This window comes from Cavia porcellus, unplaced genomic scaffold (genome assembly GCF_034190915.1).
Source record: "Cavia porcellus strain 051 isolate PalLab524CR breed Dunkin Hartley unplaced genomic scaffold, mCavPor4.1 scaffold_15, whole genome shotgun sequence".
NCBI lineage: Eukaryota > Metazoa > Chordata > Mammalia > Rodentia > Caviidae > Cavia > Cavia porcellus.
Window position 1 is genome coordinate 34,003,888 of NW_026947498.1, and position 20,023 is coordinate 34,023,910.

At 33.4% G+C, this 20,023-nt stretch overlaps 1 protein-coding gene across 1 annotated transcript in view; it reads left to right on the forward strand.

Annotated features, from left to right (window-relative positions):
- Positions 1-20,023, forward strand: part of Chmp2b (charged multivesicular body protein 2B) — a 33,652-nt gene that overhangs the window by 9,758 nt on the left and 3,871 nt on the right. Inside the window, exons 2-4 of the mRNA XM_003469323.5 lie at positions 5,128-5,219; positions 11,416-11,610; positions 17,360-17,462. Coding sequence (XP_003469371.2) covers positions 5,128-5,219; positions 11,416-11,610; positions 17,360-17,462 — 390 coding nt within the window. The remainder of the gene's footprint in view (positions 1-5,127; positions 5,220-11,415; positions 11,611-17,359; positions 17,463-20,023) is intronic.

The window sequence follows — 20,023 nt, forward strand, 5'->3', positions numbered from 1 at the left end:
AAGTCATTATATGTGAGTTTAACATAACGATTGCTTTAAAAAATTAAAGAATAATTTGTTTTATAGGCTATTGCTGTTGTTTCATATAAAAAGATGTTTTACTGTCTTTTCCTACTTAGCATAATATGTTTTAAAGTGTTGTCATTATGTTTTAGTATGTAACATTAGGTTCTTTGAGTTTATAGCTTGGAACTGTTTAAATATTAATAAGTCTTATTAACAGCTATGAGGCTGGAGAATATACAGTAGTTAATTTTCTTTATTTGCTTTAACAGTGAATATATACATAGTTAAATAAAATTGAAAAGTAGAATGAAACCTATTATGATTAGATTTCCTGTTCAGTTTTGTCATGATACATTTGTTTTGGTAACACTTCTACTCTGTACTCTCTGACTCTTGAACTGCAACTGAGTATCCAGCAATACATTTTAATTCTGACACTGTCCAAGATTCTAAGGTTTGCCCTTTCTCTCATGGGACTGTCCCACTTCAGATGTCACTTAGAAGTCCCATTTTGCCACCTACACTTCAGGTATTGGTAAACGTACATGTCAGGGCTGATGATTTGCCAGAATAACTCTTACAATTTAGGAAAGTGATTCATTTACTGTTTCTGTTGTATTATATCACACAAGAACAGCCAAATGCCCTCTTTGGATATCACCTTCCTAATGCATGTTTTTACCAGTTGTGAAGTTCTGAATCTCTTTGGTTAAGAGATTTATAACTCAGTCTTCAAAATTTTCATTCCCCAGAGGTACACAGACAAGGTGAGACTTTAGTTAAATGTTTGGTCTTTTTGATACTTAACTCTTTCTTTATATTATGGACCCCCTATTCCCATATTAACGTATACTCAGATTGGTGGAAAGGAACTTGTTCTGAATGAATAAAAGTCATTCCTGTCAAAAAAGATTCTTTCTGTCTATAATTCTCTTCCCTGAAAAGAATGATTGTGGTAGGATGGGGTACAGCTTAGTGGTAGCACATTTGCCTACCGTGTACAAGGCCATGGGCTCAATCCACCACCAAAAACAAAACGAAATGAAACAAAACAAAATCAAACCATTACGATAAAGAATAATTTGGAGTAAGTCACAAGGTAGAATTAGTGTCTGATTTTGGAGTGACCTGTAAGCAGCTCTTGCTCCTAAAGTGAGCGCATCACGAGGTAAATGCTGAATGTGCATGCACATGTCAAGCTGTGCCCTGAAGATGAAGCAAGTTCTAATGTATGGGGAAAATATTAAATAATTCCATTTTCTGGAAAGAGTTATTTTGTATTTTGTTTTCCATTAAAATATATTTAGCCCCCCCCCCAAAAAAAAAAAAAACTAATTCCTGTCATTTAGGATATTCCCAAGAACTTTAGATCCTTTGTGACAGAAACTCATGAGAAAAATATTTTTTTTAATCATACTTGCCTTTCATATTAGCTTTTTACTGCAGGGCCACTATAGGAGGCACCCACAACTCCACGGTTTGAAGAAAGAAATGTTTTAATTTTTCTCATGATTATAGGGGAATCAATCTGTCACTTGGCTGTAAGACAGAAACATCATGGAAGGAGAAGGAGAATGTGATGTGATGAAACTGCTTAATTCATAGTTGCCAGGAAGCTGAGCTGACTGAGTAAAGGTGCCAGATAGGAAGGGACTAGGGAACATAGACAGTGTCAAAAGGTCATACCTCTATACATACCCAGAAATGTGCTTTGCTAATCCCTTGGGCAACTTGATACCCAAACGTATTTCCTTAAACTATACTATTCAGATAAACAAATAACAAGTTAATAATTCTACCTAGCATGATGAAACTATCTTGTGAACAATAGAAATGCAATATCCCCTTCCTCAAAGTCTCACAAGTTTTAGAATTTTTGGACAGCCAAACTAAAAGTATCTTCTGAGATTTAAGGTAAAGTCTTATCTGTGAATCTTTGTAAAAATTTTTTTAAAGTAAAATAATCCCAGGATACAATAGCAGAGAGTAAACATTCCTATTCCAAAAGGAGGACTATGAGACAGAAAGAAATGGGATTAAAGTAAGACCAAACCTCAGCAGGGCAAATGTTAAATTCTGTAGCTCCTCCTCTGGTATTTGAGAGGTATGATGGCTTGGATTAGCTGGCTGCAGCTCCCATGCCTTTCTTATGGGGTGGCACCACTCCTGGCCTGCAGCATTTCTTGATAGTCATTCTATATTCCTGGCATCTCCAACTTTTTGAGGTCCTCAGTACACCCGTGGTTTCATTCTCACAGCTTTACATACAACCTTCTCCGGAGATTCTTTCCTTGCCTTGAAGACTTTCCTTTGAAGTAAGCTTCATAGCTTCCTGGACCCCCGACTCTTGCATCATGTGAATGATACTGAGGTCTACTCTCAGTGTCATTATGCCAGGTTACTTGTTCTGCAAAAGTTTTAAAACTGAGAGAATTGGTTTTATAGAAATTGGCTTGTTTACAAAATTTGGTAATTGTCTTCTTGATTTGTTACAATATCAGATGAATATTAGTATAAATGATTGCATTTTTGAATTCTAGTCTGGACTTTTTGGGCCCTCGATCAGACATCTAATCCAAAACAATGACCTCCAATAGTATTTATTTAACACTATCAAACTAATGCATCATTTTGTTTTATGTTAGAATCATAACCAATGCTTCATGAAACATTGGTATCTATGAAGTGTTAATAGATATTTTTAAAGGATTCTCTACATAATAAATGTGACAAACCATCTATAGTACATTTCCCCCTTAAAACTAGTGTTTGCATATTCACATAATAAACTATTTCTAAGTAATTAAGAGCTGGAAGATAATTAAACTTTTATTTTTTCCATATGCTGTGATTTTTACCAAGTTTTGCACAGGAATACTTCTGTATGCCTTTTGTCTTAAATTTCTGTTACTTCGTGTAGTGAACTTTCAGAGAGTGGGGTGGAGATTTGCCTTTGCTTCTGCACCATGGTTTGTTACTTCTATTCTTAAGCAACATATAGAATTCATCCTTAGTAAATCATGAACAGTAAAAGATTATCAATATAAATTAATTGAAAAGGTAAATAAAGGGAACATAGATGTCTTATACAATATGTAAGATACAGAAGCTCTGGCATCTAATTTTAATCAGAAACGCTTATAGTTGATTTAATTATCAAGAATATAACTGTAACACTATTAAATAATTGTAACTATGATACGATATTATAGGTATAATTTATATTTATAATTAGAGATGACGATACTGGCTTCCTCTTTTCTTGGCTTGTTTTTGTTTAGAGAAATTCATATGTCATCAGCCATTTTAAAGTGAACAGTCACTATTAATACATTCACAAAAGAGTGTTAGCTATGACTGCTTTTTGTTTTTATAGATTTACCTATTCTAGATATGGCATTTCATATAAGTATTATATAGTCATAATATTTGTGATTTTTCTGACTCTTTTGGATAATGTAATTCAGATTCATCCGTGTTGTACATTTCATTTATTTGGATAGCTCAGTAATGTTCTATTCTGTTAACATGCCAAAAATCGTTTATCTATTCATCTAGGTTCATGCCTTTTTTTTTTTAATTGTGAATAGTGGTATAATGTTTATATACATGTATTTAAGTTCTTGTTTCAATATTTTTCAAATTTATTTTGACTGATACATAAAAATTATACATAATAATGAAGTACTGTGATAATTTCCAATACATTGCATACTAGATAACATTCAAATAAGATTAAATATATCTGTCTTCTCAAACATTTCTTTAGGTGAAAACCTTTTAATGTTTTTGAAACATGCAGTATAGTATTCTTATCTATCGTCATAGTGTACAGTAGCTTCTTGTGCCTATGTAACTGTCATTTAGTATCCCTCAATCTTTCCTCACCTCTTGTCACCCTTTACATTTACATTTCAATCTCTCTGAGGATTTCTAGGTTCCACGAGAGGGAGCTCAGATGGTAGTTGATTTTCTGTGTCTGGTTTCTTTCACTTTCACTCTTAATTCTTTCCATGTTGTTCCAAATAACAGAGCCCCATTCTTTGATATGGGTAAATAGTATTCCATTGTGTGCTTTATCACATTTAAAAAAATCTATTCATCATTTAATGGACAATTAGATTGTTTCCTTTTCTTGTCTGTTGTATATAGTGCTGCAGTGAACATGAAAATGCAGATGTCTCTTTACTTCCTTTGACTGTGTACCCAGAGTCTTAGATTGTACCTTGGTTCTTTTTTTAATTTTTTTGTACAAGTTCCATACTGGTTTCCATCCCAGCTGTACTAATTTACATCTCTATTAGTAATATGTAACACTTTTGTTTTCTCTGCATACTCACGTTATCTCTATTGATAAAAACCCTTCTTACTGGAATGAAATGACATTTCATTCTGCTTTAAATTTGTATTTCTTTGATAATTACTGATGAAGAGCATTTTTTTTTCTCTTTTTCCTTTTTATCGCTACCAGGGATCGAACTCATGACTGCCTGCTTGCAAGGCAGGCACTTATGCCGCTGAGCTAAAACCCCAGCCCCTGAAGAGCATTTTTTAAAACGTGTTAGCCATTTCTGTGTCTTTTTGAGATGTTTGCTTAGGTTATATTCTCTATTTTTATTATTTATTTATTTACTTTTGCTATTCAGTTTTTGAGATTCCTTATATCTTCTGGGTATCAATTCCTTGTCAGAAATATATGACCCTTCTTCTTTTCCACAGTTCATATATTACTGGAGTAAGAGGAAGTCAGAATTGTATGTGTATGTATGTGTGTGTGTGTGTGTGTGTTGTGTTGTGTGTGTGTGTGTGTGTGTGTGAGAGAGAGAGAGAGAGAGAGAGAGAGAGAGAGAGAGAGAGAGAGAGATTTTGTATGGTAATGAATTCTCCAAGAGAATATTTATTGTGATACATATTGAACTTCAACTGCAGTACATTTGTAGTTTTCTCAGTTCTTTATATGGATTTGTCAATTCAGTTCTCCATATTTATAATCCATGTTATAATATGTAACATATATTAAAGTGGAAGAAAAGTATAACATCTATTAAATCAATGTTTCTTTTTTGTTATGGTCTCTTAGTTCAGTATTTGAAATTTAGGTTTCTTCTTTGGTTCTCTTAGATGTGATAAAGGAACAGAATCGAGAGTTGCGAGGCACACAGAGAGCTATAGTCAGAGATCGAGCAGCTTTAGAGAAACAAGAAAAACAGCTGGTAAGTAGAACATTAATTACAGTTTAACTTTTCAAATTTGGAAATCACAGTTAAAATAATTAGCAGAATAGGAAAATGGTACCTGGCAGGTGGTTAGTGAATTAAATTAAGAAGTAGCATTTAATGCTTTTTAGTTTTCTCCTTACCTTGTGTCATTGTGTTGACTTTTATCAGAATGCTGTGTACATTTGCTGTTTATATAGTCAGATTATTTCTGATTTTAAAAATCATCAGTGTCTAGGAAGAAGTATTTCTTGAGACTACTTTCTCAGTTTATAGCAAACAAATAGTCAAGGTAACCAAGAGAGGGTTACAAAAAATTATGTTAACTCACAAGTGTCTGTCGTACTTCACACTTTAAGTTCATTGTGTCTGTGACAATGAATTGTTTTTAATAGGCTGATCTAGTCCATCTTGCATATTCTTTATGCTATTTTTAATATGTTGCCTCAAATCTTGAAAAGTAGAATTATTAAAGTATAATTGATATTCAATAAATTACAGATATTGAACAAATGCATACTTGAAATCTACTGTAGTAAAGGTAATGAACATAGTTGTCATCCCCAAAAGTTTCCTTATTCCTTTTCAAATCCTTCCTACCATCCTTCCCTATCTCCCCTTTTTTTCAGAAAGTCCAACACTGATTTATTACTGTACAAGAGTACTGCTTTCCTAAAATTTCATAAAAATGGAATTTGCTAGTGATCTTTTCATTGCTGAGACAAAATACCTGGTACATACAACTTAAAGGAGAAAATTTTATTTTGACTCACAATTACAGTTCCTGGTCAGCCAGCAAAGTCAGAAACGTGGTAGAAGTAGTATTGGAGGAAACCTGCTCACCTCTGGGCAGCCCTGAAGCTATTTCTGAGAAAAGGAAAGAAGCAGAGACAGCCCCACTGACCTGCTGTCTCCAGCTGGGTCCATTCGGCTAGGAGCCCACCAGTGGGTTAATCAGTGCAGTCAGTGCCTGCATGCACCAATTCTCTCTCTAAGCCCCGTCTCTGAAAATTAATGTATGGTTGATCAAGCCCACAATAAATTTAGACCCTTGCAGGAATCATATATGAACTCTTCCTTATTTAACTTTAGCATAATTATTTTGAGGTTACTTGTGTCACTATTTATTACTTTTTATTTATGAATGTTACTCTGTTCTGTGCATGTTCACAATGTACCCATTTTCTGACCAGATGACATTTTGATTATTTTGATTATTTTGGAAAGAAAATTACTATATACATTCAGATGAAGTTTTTGTGCAAACTCATTTTTGTTTCTTTTGGATAACTCCTAAGAGTGGGATTACTTGGTCAGATGGTAAGTCTCTATTTAATCATATGCACAGGTGCTGAACAGCTTTTAAAGTGCTTGTAGTGTTTCCTTTTTCCAGTAGCAGTGCATGAGAATTATAGTCATTCTATATACTTGGAGTTTAGTATTTAATTTTAGTCATTTTGTTGGATGGTTAGTAGATTGTCATTTTAAATTATATTTTTCAGAATCACTAATTTCATGTAAGTATTTTCCATTTACATACCTTCTTGGTGAAACTGTGTATTTAAATATTTTACCCATATTTTTCATAAACTCATTTTATTATTTAATTGTAGTAGTTCTGTAGATATTGTGGAAATAAATGCTTTATTAAGTACTGGTATATATTTTGCAAATATTCTTTCCCAGTTACTGGCTTTGTCTTTCATTTTTCTAAGCTTTTTTTGAGGAGGGAGTTTTTTGTTTTGTTAATTTAATTTTAAAGTTTTTATATAAGTTCATTAGTAGGTTTTATATAAGTTCACAAGTTTTTCCTGTGGCTTGTAATTTTAGTACCCTCAGAAATTTTATCCTAACTTAGAGTCTGTAGTACTTTCTCTTTCTTTTTTATGTTGAATTTTTATTGTGCGAAATCAGAAAATAGCTTCAGTTTTCACATATGGAAATTAAGTTGCTACAACATAATTTGTTTTTGACACCTCCTCATTTTTGTGGAAAATCAGTTGTTCAATGTGTATACTTTCTGGGCTGTACACTATTTCATTGATGTATTTGAGTATTCTTAAGCTAATATCAAACTGCTTTTATTACTTGATAGTAAATCTTAATGGTAAAAACATTTAATTATTCAATTTTATACTGTTTTTCATAACTGTTCAGGCCATTTTAGATTCTTCATATTTCTATGTGTGCTTCTTTAGAATAAGCCTGTCAACTTCTACCAAAAAGGTCAGATTTTGATTTAGATTTCATTGAATATGAAGACTATTTGAGAAGAATTTTCATCTTTACAATAAGAAGTCTTCCAATATATGAACATTTTACACGCATATATACATGTACTGAGATCTTATTTGATTTTTCTTAGCCATCCTTTGTACATACTTGTTCCCATAAGTGTGTAAGTCTCATGCTTGCTTTGTCATATTTACCCTAAATACTTAATATTTTTTATTTTAAATGTCATTTTATTTTCTAAAATTAATTAATTAATTAATTAATTTAGTACTGGGGATGGAACTCACAACCTTGCACTTTCCAGGCTGGTGCTTATGCTGCTGAACTAAATTCCTAGCCCCTAAATATCATTTTAAGAAGAAATTCAATTTCCAAGTTTTTTGGCTGGTATATATAGAAATACACTAAATTTTTGTATGTTTATCTTAAATCCTATAACCTTCCTAAGCTTACCACTCTTCTATCCTTCTAGTAGATTTTATTGGTTCCTGTATGGTCATGTCATCATGAATAAGTAAATCTTTGCTTCTTTGTAATTTGCAGCTTATTTTTCCTTAACTTTTTAACTAGCTAATACCTCCCATATAGTGATGGCGAATCTTTCAGATACCGAGTGCTGAAATTGCAACCCAAAACCTGCTTACAACAGTGTGCTGACAGGGCGCTGTAACAGGCTGCTGTGCTGCTGGGATGATGCTGGGGTGACTTGGCTCCCGTGTGACAGAGACAGCTCTGTAGGGCCACCGCAGCACGTGTGCCACAGTTTCACTGGCACTGTCCTTTGCAGTGCTGCATAGAATGCTATGAAGAGACACTCTATCTTTTCACTAAATTGGGAGGAGTCAGTAATTTTTTATTAAGTATGTTAATCGTAGGCTTTTTGTATGTGCTATTTTCCAGATTGTACAACTTATTTATTGCTCGAGTTTTGTTTGTTTTTTAATCAGGATAGAAATTTTTAAAATGTTTGTTTGGTAAAACTTTTTCCATCTTTTGAAATGATTGTGTAGATTATCATCACGAATCTCTTAGTGGAATGAATTGATAATGATCTTTTTATTTTTGTTCTATTATTTTTTTTTAATTTTTATTTTATTTTTTGAGATAAGGTCTCACTATGCAGTTCAGGCTGACTTTAGACACACTGCATAGCCCAGGCTGGCCTCAAACTTGCAGCGATCTTTCTGCCTCAGCACTGGGGTTACCAGCGGCATGCGCCACCACACCTGATAATGACATATTTTTAAATGTATTTTCACTGTGTTGAAATTTTGTTAAAGAATATCGTATCTGTATTTTTGAAAGAAATGGATTTTCCTTTTCTTGTGGGGCATATTGCAAAATTAGAGTAATATTAAATTACAACATAGCTTGGCAAGCATCCTTTACTCTTCTTTCTTGGGAGTGTTTGTGTATGCTTTCTTAAATGGATTCATTCTGTAAGTGAAAATTTTCTTTATAGAAACATTTTAAAACTGTAACCTTTTTAAAAATAGTGATTAGGTTATCTGCCAAACTGAATGAGCTTTGTTATTTTGAGGTTGTTAAGCTAATTGTCAATTGCTACTAAATTTTAAAATGTAATGATGTCTTGTATATAATGTTCCCTTTGTAACCTTTTATCATCTTTAATGCAGGAAGTGATGCCCTTTTCCTTCTCTGTATGTAATGATTTACGGGGTTTTTCTCCACTTTTTGTCCCCCTCTTCATCTGTCTATTGGTATATCAACTTAATTGATGTCTTAAAAAAACCTATTTCACTCATTTTCTGTACTGACTTTTCTTTCCTACTTTATAACTTTCTTTGCTTCTTTATGTAATTTCCTTCTTTTGTTTGCCTTGTATTGAATTTGCTTTTCTACTAAAGCTTCTGAGGTAGTCATTGTTTTTTAATGTAAGTTTTCAATGCTACATTTCCTAAGAACTATTTTAACAGCAGCTCATTTTATATGTTGCATTTTCATTTTATTAAGTTCAAAATACTATCTCATTTTCTTGGCTTTTTAAAACCATATCTTATATGGAAACATTTTTAAGTTTCTGTTTGTAATTTTCCTTTTATATTTTCATTATTAATTTCCAGTTATTTGCATTGAGGTTAGAGAGCATACTTGGTATAATTTGGAAAGTCTTAATTGTATTGAACCCTGATTTTTGAGATAGAATATGGAGATTTTGGTGATTGTCTAGTTTGCTGCCATGATAAATTCCTTTAAATTTAGGTTAAATCGTTGATAGTATTTTTAAATTTTCTATATCATTACAGATTTTTTTTATTTTTTTATTTTTTTATTTTTTTTATTTTGAACCACGGATTGAACTCATGACCTCACACTTGCCAGACAGGTACTTAAGCCACTGAGCTAAATTCCTGGCTGCTCATTACAGGTTTTTTGGCTGCAGTAGTTCCCTCTTCTCCATGGTTTTACTTTCCAAGGTTTCTTTTACCCATGATCAACTGTTCTGAAAATATTAAATGGGAAACTTCAGAAATATACAGTCTGTAAATTTTAAATTGTACATCACTCTAAAGTAGTGTGATGAAATTGCGTGCTGTTCAACTCTGTCCTACCAGGAAGTTGAGTCAACTTGTTTTCTGGCATATCTACATTGTACACACCTGTTGGTCACTTAGTAGCAATTTGGATTAACTCTTCTGTTACCCAGTATTTCATTCCTTATGTTCAAATAATCCTTATTTTGCTTAATAACAGACTCAAAACACAGGAATAAGGAGCTGGCAACTCATATGATGAGAGAAACCTTAAAGTTTATCTTTAAGTAAAAAGGAAACAGTTTGTCATAGATATGAATGTGTATAGTAAAACTAAAATACTGTAAACATATATATAAGCACGTGTATAAACATATGTACATAAATATCTCTGTGTGTGTTGTACGTCTGCAGTTTCAACTGTCACTGAAGATCTTCGGACATCTCCCCTGTGAATACATGAGGACTATTGTAACAGTTATAGCAGTATACTTGAGAGAGAAGTCTGTTGTACTTCTCATGCTAATTGTGCATTTGTCTATTTCTCTTTTCAGTTCTGTGAGTTGTGTAAAGGCTTTTAGTTTTTGTACATAAATGCATTTAGTATTATTTTTATATCTTCCTGTGTTGGTTCCTTTATTATAAAATGCTCTGTGTTATTTCTGGTAATATTCTTTGTTCAAAAATATTTTGATCCGATATTACTATACCCACTCCAGATTTGTGTGTGTGTGTGTATATTTATATACATATATTATTATTATATATACACATATGCATATTTCTACTTTTTTATACAGCTTTGCCTTTATGTTTAACATTGACTTCTTGAGACAGCATAGTTGGTTTGTATTTTTGGCTAATCTTACAGTTTAATTTTAAATTGAGGTATAAGATGGACCATTTCTTGAAATGTACTATAATTATATTAGTAGCTTTAACTCTACTACCTTTCTCCTTATTTGTGCTGTCCCACTGACGGTTGGTTTTTTGTACCTTTTTGGATTTTTTTAAAAAAGTATATTCTGGGATGTACATATGTACTATTACTGTATGTGTACACTTATATATAAAGTAGTGTACTGTACTTTGTGCAGTAAGTTCCTGACTTATGAACATTTTAGTTGTGAATGTTCATAGAGATAGTATAAGAGATTCACAGGTGTACTCTATATAAGACTTACTTTGTCGAATTACAGGTAAATCTTATTTATGAATGTTTTCTCAGAACAGAATTGGTTCATAAATTGGAGACTTTAATCCTGGATGAAAGTACTTGTTATGCATTTTCCATGTGAACATGTGGAATAAGTAGCCTTCTTTAACTAGTCTTTCTCTTTGACTCTTTAGTACTCTCTTTTAGGGCAAAATATTATTTCATTTATATATTAGATCTGTTCTTGAGAAACACATTATTGAAGACTCCCAATAATTTCATTCCTCTTTTTTACTTCCTCTGTTAGGAATTAGAGATTAAGAAAATGGCCAAGATTGGTAATAAAGAAGCTTGTAGAGTTTTAGCTAAACAGCTTGTACATCTGCGGAAACAGAAAACAAGAACTTTTGCAGTAAGTTCAAAAGTGACTTCTATGTCTACACAAACCAAGGTGATGAATTCTCAGATGAAGATGGCTGGAGCAATGTCCACCACAGCAAAGGTAAGCGGGGCACTTTTTCCCGGTTTTATCATATTTTGAAAGATACTTAATTGTCCATGAACTGTTAATGAATTAGATTTAAAGCACTTTCTAGTAAATGTATGTTACAGAATCTTAAGTTTTAGTAAAACAAGTTATAATGCTGGATAGCTTTGGTAATTGTCTAGATTCTTTATTGATACGGTTTAATACAGAATATTTCCACTTTCCCAGGCTCACATGTAGCATCCAAATTTACAAAAGTGACTTAAAACTGTGCTTACTTTTTTATGTAAATTGCCACATTCTCATTTTATTACATTACAATTATCTGATTACTTGAGAGTAATTTCTCTTCATTGATTCACTTGTATGTATGTGTCAGAAGGACATAAATATTTTCAAAAGTGTCATTTAACATTTTAGGAGCCTATGTTTAACTTATTGTCTCTTCTCTCTTTCTCTCTCTAGTGTTTTTAATCATAGACTTTAAAGTAATCTGTGCCTTTCAATCAGTTAATAAACAATGAGTTCCTTGATGTTTATCATATATTTTGGTCAAAAGAGGCTTAAAATCAAGGCCCTACTTCCACCCATTTTTACATGACAGTGTGGGAGGGTAGCTTAGATCTAAATGAGAAACGAACTGCTGTACGTTAGTCTGCGCTAAGCTTGGTTGAACTGCACAGATCTTTGAGTGCTGAACAGAAAGACTTTGTAGCCTTTGCTGTTAACTGAATCAGTAAGGATTTGATGTAGAAAAAAGTGAGTATGAATATGAAAAGCAAAAGAAAAAAAAATCTGTAGAAAAATTGTTTGAGAAGTCAATGTCTTATTAACTTTCTTGTCATGTCTCGACCTGACATCCACAACTTAAAGGAGAGTTTTATTTTTGGTTCATGGTTTCAGGTTGCATTCCATTGTTTGTAGTCTTAAGGGCAAAAATAATATGGAAGGGCGTAAGCTGTTCATGCATACCTCCTAACAGTAAGTTAACTATGAACTTATCATTACATGAAGTTTTGCGGGGGCTCCTCAGATCTAAACATTACACACCTGTTACCCAGAAGACTAATGTTCACCTCATACAGAAGGTGTTCAGTCTGTCTGTAAGAGTCATCAAAGTCTTAAGTGTTAACAGTTTGACAAGTCCAAGTCCAAAGTCCCCTGTTAAACTCAAGGCAAACGTTTGGCTCTGAGCCTATGTAAAATTTAAAAAAATGCTGAGCCTGGTGGCATATGCCTGTAATCCCAGTGTTCAGGAGGCTGAGGCAGGAGAATTGTCATGAGTTTGAGGTCACTGTGGCCTACATAGTGAGTTAAAGGTTAGCTTGCATTACAAATTGAGGTGCTGTTTCAAAAACAATAAAAAGAAAGTTAAATATTGCCCATATAGAATGACACAGGGTAGCATTCTCCTTCTAAAAGGGACAAATAGCATGATAACAATGGAACCAAAGTAAGATTGAAACTTACTGGGGTAAACATATTTTATAGCTCTGTGTCCAGCACTTGGATCAAGCTGTGCTAAGATGTGACTTCCAGAGGCTTAGACAGCCTCACCCCTGTGTCATGACGGCTTGCAGCACTCAGCCTCTTTCTTGGGCCAGCCTCACTCACTTCCTCTTGCCTTCCTCAGTAGATAATCCACCTGTCTGACATCTCTATTGTACTTTTGACTTTCCTCTTACAGCTTCACACACTGCCTTCTCAGGGCCACAATGTTTGACTCCTAAGGCATTATTCTAAATTCTGGTAGAAGCCTTCCTGACTTCCTCACAACTTGTGCATTCTGCATGCCTATAAAATCATCATCACACGGATGACACCAGCGTCTGCCCCCAGGTTAAGCACTAAACAGGCCCTCTTGAATCATTCCTACAACAGCCTCTAAGTGCCTGCATGACACAACTCTTGGAGACTTTCTCCTAATGGGCCCTGAATGAACTGGGTTGTCTTCTGAAAAATAACTTTTCACTTTTGCATCTTTGAACCTGGGAAGGATATTTTGTAGAAAATTTCAGGACTGATTCCTGAAAAGCCCTCAAGGCACCTTTTGTTGTCCTGATATAAAATAATGGCTTCTTTTGATGTTAATCTTTTCAGCAACAATGGGTATTTTCAGCCCTAGTTTAACAGATCCCAAATTTACATGTGTCTCCTTTTTGGGCACTAGCAAAATTTTTCAAATTATTCAGCTCCAGTTTTTAGTTTTGACCCTAATAGTAGGCATGGCCAAAAGTAGTGATCAGTACTCATGCCACACCTATATGTTGGGCTGCCTTAAAATTTCCTCCACTGAAGTAATTAGTTCTCCTTTAGTAACTGCAGTCTCCCGGAAATCTCAGGACATGAACAAAATGTAGACGAATTTTCAGCCAGAGTACAGCATACATGGTGTTTTGTCAGCTGCCAATGGAGTGCTTGTTCCCAACTCACACCTCTGGACCCTGGCCGTTACTGTCAGCATTCTTTTCTTTTGTGATTGAGCCAGAATATCCCATCAAGCTGGGCACCTTAGGGCTTCATAAGGCAGCATCTCCAGACATTTCCAGCTCCTTCCACAAACCAATTTCAAAGGCTTTTGAACTACAGGATCAGGTATATTCCTGGTAGTTAGCCCACTATCAGTACCCAAATTTGAATCACTTTCTATTCACTAAGGCACAATACCTAATGTGGACAACTTAAAGGAAGAGAGGTTTATTTTTGCCTCATGGTTTTAAAAGTTTCAGTCCATAATTGGTAGGTTCCAAAGCAGCAGTGGCATGGTGGAAGAGGCTGGGGGAGGAAAACTGCTCACGTCATCGTGGCTAGAAAGTAAGAGAGAAAGGGGGAGCTTGGGAGGGAGATATATCCTTCTAGGTCCCACCCTGTGTCCTGCCTCTAAAGATACCACCCCTCCTAGTAATATCAAGCACATAAAGCAGTTACAGGGCTCCAGATCTAAATGATAGTGATGTTATAGTAGATTATTGTTATTTATAATAGTTATGTTCTATAAAGTTGTGAAATAGGAAATTTTGTATCATTATTCCTGTGGGTAATATAGGATTAGATTTCCTTGAGGCTTAATTCACAACATTTTCATCAATTGGTTTGCATCTACCCTCGTCTTTATGTGTTTCTGTTTAGAGAAACTAATATAATATAATATATATATATATATATATATATATATATCTCCCAGTAGTACCTCGGTTCATGAACTTAATTCATTCCACAATTCTAGGGAGGATGGCCACGTTCATGTTCATCACCCAGTGTAGAGTTCATATGGCTGATCTGTTTGTAAACCTAATTATTCACAAAGGGAAACATTCACAAACTGAAGTACCATTGTATATACCAAACTGATTCAGTAACATTGGTCTCAAGGCCTGCAATGGTGTACTTCATGCCTGAACAAAGCTTATCTAACTTCAGTTTTCTCCATAAGGCACATTATGTTTGCTTCTGCTTTAAACCTTAGATAGCACATTAATGCTTTGCTTGGTGACCATTTTAAACAGCAAAATCACTGAAAAAAATGAGAAAAATGTACGGTAGGTGTGTGTGACAGTGATACTCATGTACGGAAAGCCAGGATACAAAACCCAGGACCTCATCTTGTTTGAAATGTTCATGTTGAGTAATAGTTTTTGCTTCTTTGCTCACATTATCAATGAGAAGAAATAAAGCAAGTATAGCAAGTGCTGCTTGGAGTTTACAAATAAATTTTATCAAATAGGCAAATTCACAGATGGGAAATTCACAAATAATGATGATTCCCTATAATTTGTTTTATATTATAAAGCACACAAAAGGAGAATGTGTCCATCAAGGTACCAAAGGTACCAAAAATATAGACACATACAAGGTACCAAAAATATAGACACACATTATGTGTGCTGAAGAGTAGAGAAAGTTTTAGAATAATGGACCTTAGTCATTTTACAGTGAAAAAATATATAGTTACTGACAAAACTTTCATCTTTTTTTTTTTTTTTTTTTTTTGTTCTATCAGAACTAAGTGTCTGTTTTGAGGAAAAAAATCCTATCTGAAGATCACGTAGGCTATGAGATTACTCATCTTGAAATTTTCTGCAAGGGATATGTTAAATAAAGATACCTGATGTCGAGCTTTCTGATTGAAATATTAATTAAGTTTCTTAGAAATGTGTTAACTCAACAAAGATTTAGGCTTTCTGTGCCTTCATTCTCCTTTTGTAGTATAAAGAAAGTGGTAGTACCTGGAATGCAAAGATTTATCAGTTTTAAATAGCATTTAACTTTAATATTATCATTATATGTAAAATGTTTACAAAAATATGATTACATAGTATTAGCTATTCTGTCCTTACCCTCATCATTATTGTCATTAGTGTTTCATACTTTTATATGTTATAATTAAAGCAATATAATTTAAAACAAGTGCACATTTTCATTTATAATGATGGGATATATAAAAGGTGATATTAGACTACTTCCTTAAGAAATAATATGTAAACTAAAATCTGAAATACTGATGGTGAAAGCAGGTGGAGAGAAGCTCTCCAGTTAAGAGAGTAAAAAATGTATGGCAGGAGAGGAACTAAAAGATGAGTGTGCCAAGAGGGCAATAGTGTCAAATGACACTGCTTTTAAACATTTTAGTTGATGTTGTAGCTCATGGGCAGATTATGGAATGTGACTTTTAATACTAAGAGTAATGGAAAGGCACTAGACAACTAGGGGATTTAGATGTGCACTAGCTTTCTTATTGACGAAACAATATCTGACACCTGCAGTTTAAAAGAGGAGAGATTTAATTTGGCTCACAGTTTTGGGACAGTCTGTCCATGGTTGGCTTGGCTTCAAGGCAAGAGCTTGGAAGAGAATGATGGAGGAAAGCTGTCACCCACATCGCTGATAGCTAGGAAACAGACAGAAGAGAAGCTGAGAAAAGGATTGGTCACTTGCAGGTCACACTCCCAGTGACCTGCCTGTCCAGCTGCCTCCTAACAGCACATTCTTGTGAATTCATCAGCGGATTAATCTGCTGGTCATGATAGCACTCCCATGATGCTCTCACCTTGCCAAAGAACACATGAGACTTAGGAAAAATTTAGATTTAAACCATGTGTGAAGTTTGCTTCAGCCACACTGTGCACACAGATTTTGTGGAGTATGTTTTCTATTCTATAAAATTAACTGTAAAGACATACATGCGTGTGATTCCTCACATTATATATCATATAAATATAAATTTTGTCCATACTAAAGCATATTCATCGCTTTTACTGAAATAAGTAACATAATGTAAGAGACTTGTTTTCACATATTTTTACAAAATGATTTTAATTCTTTAGTATATAAAGTATACTAATAGAATATGTAAGCTAATATATTCTTTAATGTTTTTGTGTTTATACTGTATAAACGTTTTAATGAAAATTAGTAAATTTTAAAAATTGATTTAAATTTACTCATTACCATGTTTCCACATAATAAGTGAATTTAGTTTTCTCATTTGAATAGCAATGAGTTTTATGTTGGTAATGTTTTTTGCCACATAATTTTTGCACACTATTCAGATGAGTTTTTGAAACTCGTCTTTATGATGTAGATGTTAAACAGATGGTATATAAGAAAGTATTTTTTTCCAGAGTACTTAACACTTTATGTTTTATTATTATAACTGGATATGTAACTTTTAGAATACTATCTCTATTTGATGTGTTCCCTCTGGTATAATTCCATAATAAAAACTTACAATAGCTGACATGAATTTTTTTCATATTATTTGAAGACAATGCAGGCAGTGAACAAGAAGATGGACCCACAAAAGACATTACAAACAATGCAGAATTTTCAGAAGGAAAACATGAAAATGGAAATGACTGAAGAAATGAGTAAGTATAAGAAGATGTAATAAAAAAGTATTGTCATCTTAGGTTAGCTGAATTCATTTTCTGTGACTTTGTCATTCATGAAGAAAGCAAAATAGTAAAACAGGAAATGATAGAGCACGCTTATAGACATTCATTATCATAACTTAGAAACAGTGTATTCTTTTTTTTTTTTTTTTTTGTCTTTTTCATTTTTATCGGTCCCAGGGATACTTCAGTGTATTCTTATATCAGCCATATTTAAGGCTCAAAATTCTGGTATAAACAATTATACAATTGAGAGAAAAACTTTAAATGTTTTGTTATAATTACATGACTTAATTGGCCTCAACTCACTTTATTGCTTAATATATCAAAACCAATTTGTGAATACTTTTTCCTCACATAAATGAGGCAGTTCCAGAATTGTGTTGACTCTTTCATACTATAAAAGATCTAGTCATATTAGAGGTAGAATAAATGGAGCTTTTCCTTTTTCATTTTCTCTCAATACATCATTTAATATTTGATTTTTTCCTTTTCTATATTAACTAATGCATGTTATGGTAGGAAAATGTACACTAAAAATAAGCTAGGTGTTTAAAATTCATCCATTTTAAAACCTCTGATACAACCTTTCTTTCCTATATTTTCCCATAGTTATAAAAGAGATCAAGTTAAATTTACAGTCATGAATCTTAACGTTGCTTTTCAAAAACATAAAAGTGTAATATGAATGTATACTCATAACTTTAAATCTTATCTGAATTCTTTTTCTTAAAAATAATTTTCGGGCTGGGGATTTAGCTCAGTGGCATAAGCACCTGCCTTGCAAGCAGGCAGTCGTGAGTTCGATCCCCAGTACCAATAAAAAAAAAAAAGAAGAACAAAAATAATTTTAGTATTAAAGTTTGTGTCTGATTTATTTCATGTAACACTATGGTCTCAAGGTACATCCATTTTCCTATAAATGATGTAAGTTTAGTAATTTAGCACATTATTGTATACCCTAATTTATCAAATCTTTCTTCCATTTGTAAGATCATTTAAAATCTTTCAACGTATGTGATGATCTTTTAAAATATGTTTATGTATTACCTTGTACTTCTTAAATCTATTTTGAGTATTAGCTAAGCTTTGTAAGCCTTTTGTTCGTTACTACCAAATTTGACGTGGACTTGTCTCACCAGTGATAAAGGAGTGAGTGATCACACCACCCTGGTCCAGATCGAATCTCTACTTACATGCCAAAATTTCACGTCACTGTTTCACAAAGATGTTTCTTATTTTGAAACTATGTAAAGATACACCATTTTAACTGCTTGCTTATCTGCTAACAGTTTAAAAGCATTTACTGTATAAAACAGTCTGTATTTAAGTAGCTAGGATTACAGTGCGGACTATTGCTCTACTATTTTATTTCAGAGTACATTTTTCTTCTAGGATATAATAGTACTATGTATGTATGTGCATCTTTGATAGTTTCAAAACTTCCTTAGTTTTTTACTTTAAGGCTTTATTTTGAAAACTCTGTTTTTTTCTATCCTCTTGAAATACTGTTGATTTTTAATACCTGCCAACCTTATCATGTGTATGAAGATCACAGTATCTAACATGTTTCTGTGATTCCCAGTGATAGCACAAGTGTGAGCAAGTTTTAGAAAAATTAATGTTTCCATTAAGGTATAATGAAAACAATCACTCTGTGCTTACTAGCAGGATGTATTAGCACACAGCCCCATAGTCCCAGTATTCTGGGAGGCTGAGACAGGAGGGTCACAAATTTAAACTCAGCTTGGAGTTTATCTTATTTAGTGACACTCTGTCTCAAAATAAAGCATAAAAAGAGAGCTTCTGTTGTAGCTGAATGTGAAAGCCCTAGATTCAATCCCTAATACTAAAAAAAAAAATGTTTATTTAATCATACATGTATCACGTCTAGCGTAATTGTTCCAATTTGTATTTTAGTACTTTTCAAATCAGTTTTGAATAATAGTAACTACTTATGGTTACCTTTTTTTCTAATAATCTAGTAAAGTATACTAACCAATTTTTATTAAAAATGAAGTACAAATGAACATACCTTTTTCCAGTTAAAATTTGCATTGTGCCATGTTATTCCAAACTTGTTCACATTCAGAACAAGGTGTTTGGGAAATCTTTATTCTGCCAGTGTGTTCAAGTACGTTTATTATGCTTTTTAAAAAAGTATTTTCTGATAATTCCAGTTCCACTTTGTGGTGGTACTCAACTACCCCTTCTTTCATTTTTTCTGTAACACTTCTTCACTCAGACCTTTAGAAACTCTAACATGCACTCTGCCCCCCTTATTCCTTTGCTGTTACCCAGGTAACACACAGATGAATTATTTTTCCAGAAGTTTATCTCTGGAGTGTGCTGATCAGATTCTGTTAATGACTTTCTACTGACTGCAAAATAATCACTCAAAATCATTGATCAAAGACAGTTTTTCTTGTCTAGCACTTTCATTTTGCCCACTGAGCCACAGAGACTTCTCAAAGTTGTGTGAGATTCTCATTCATAGCTCAATAAGCACTTTATTTCTTCAGAGACCATATTCCATG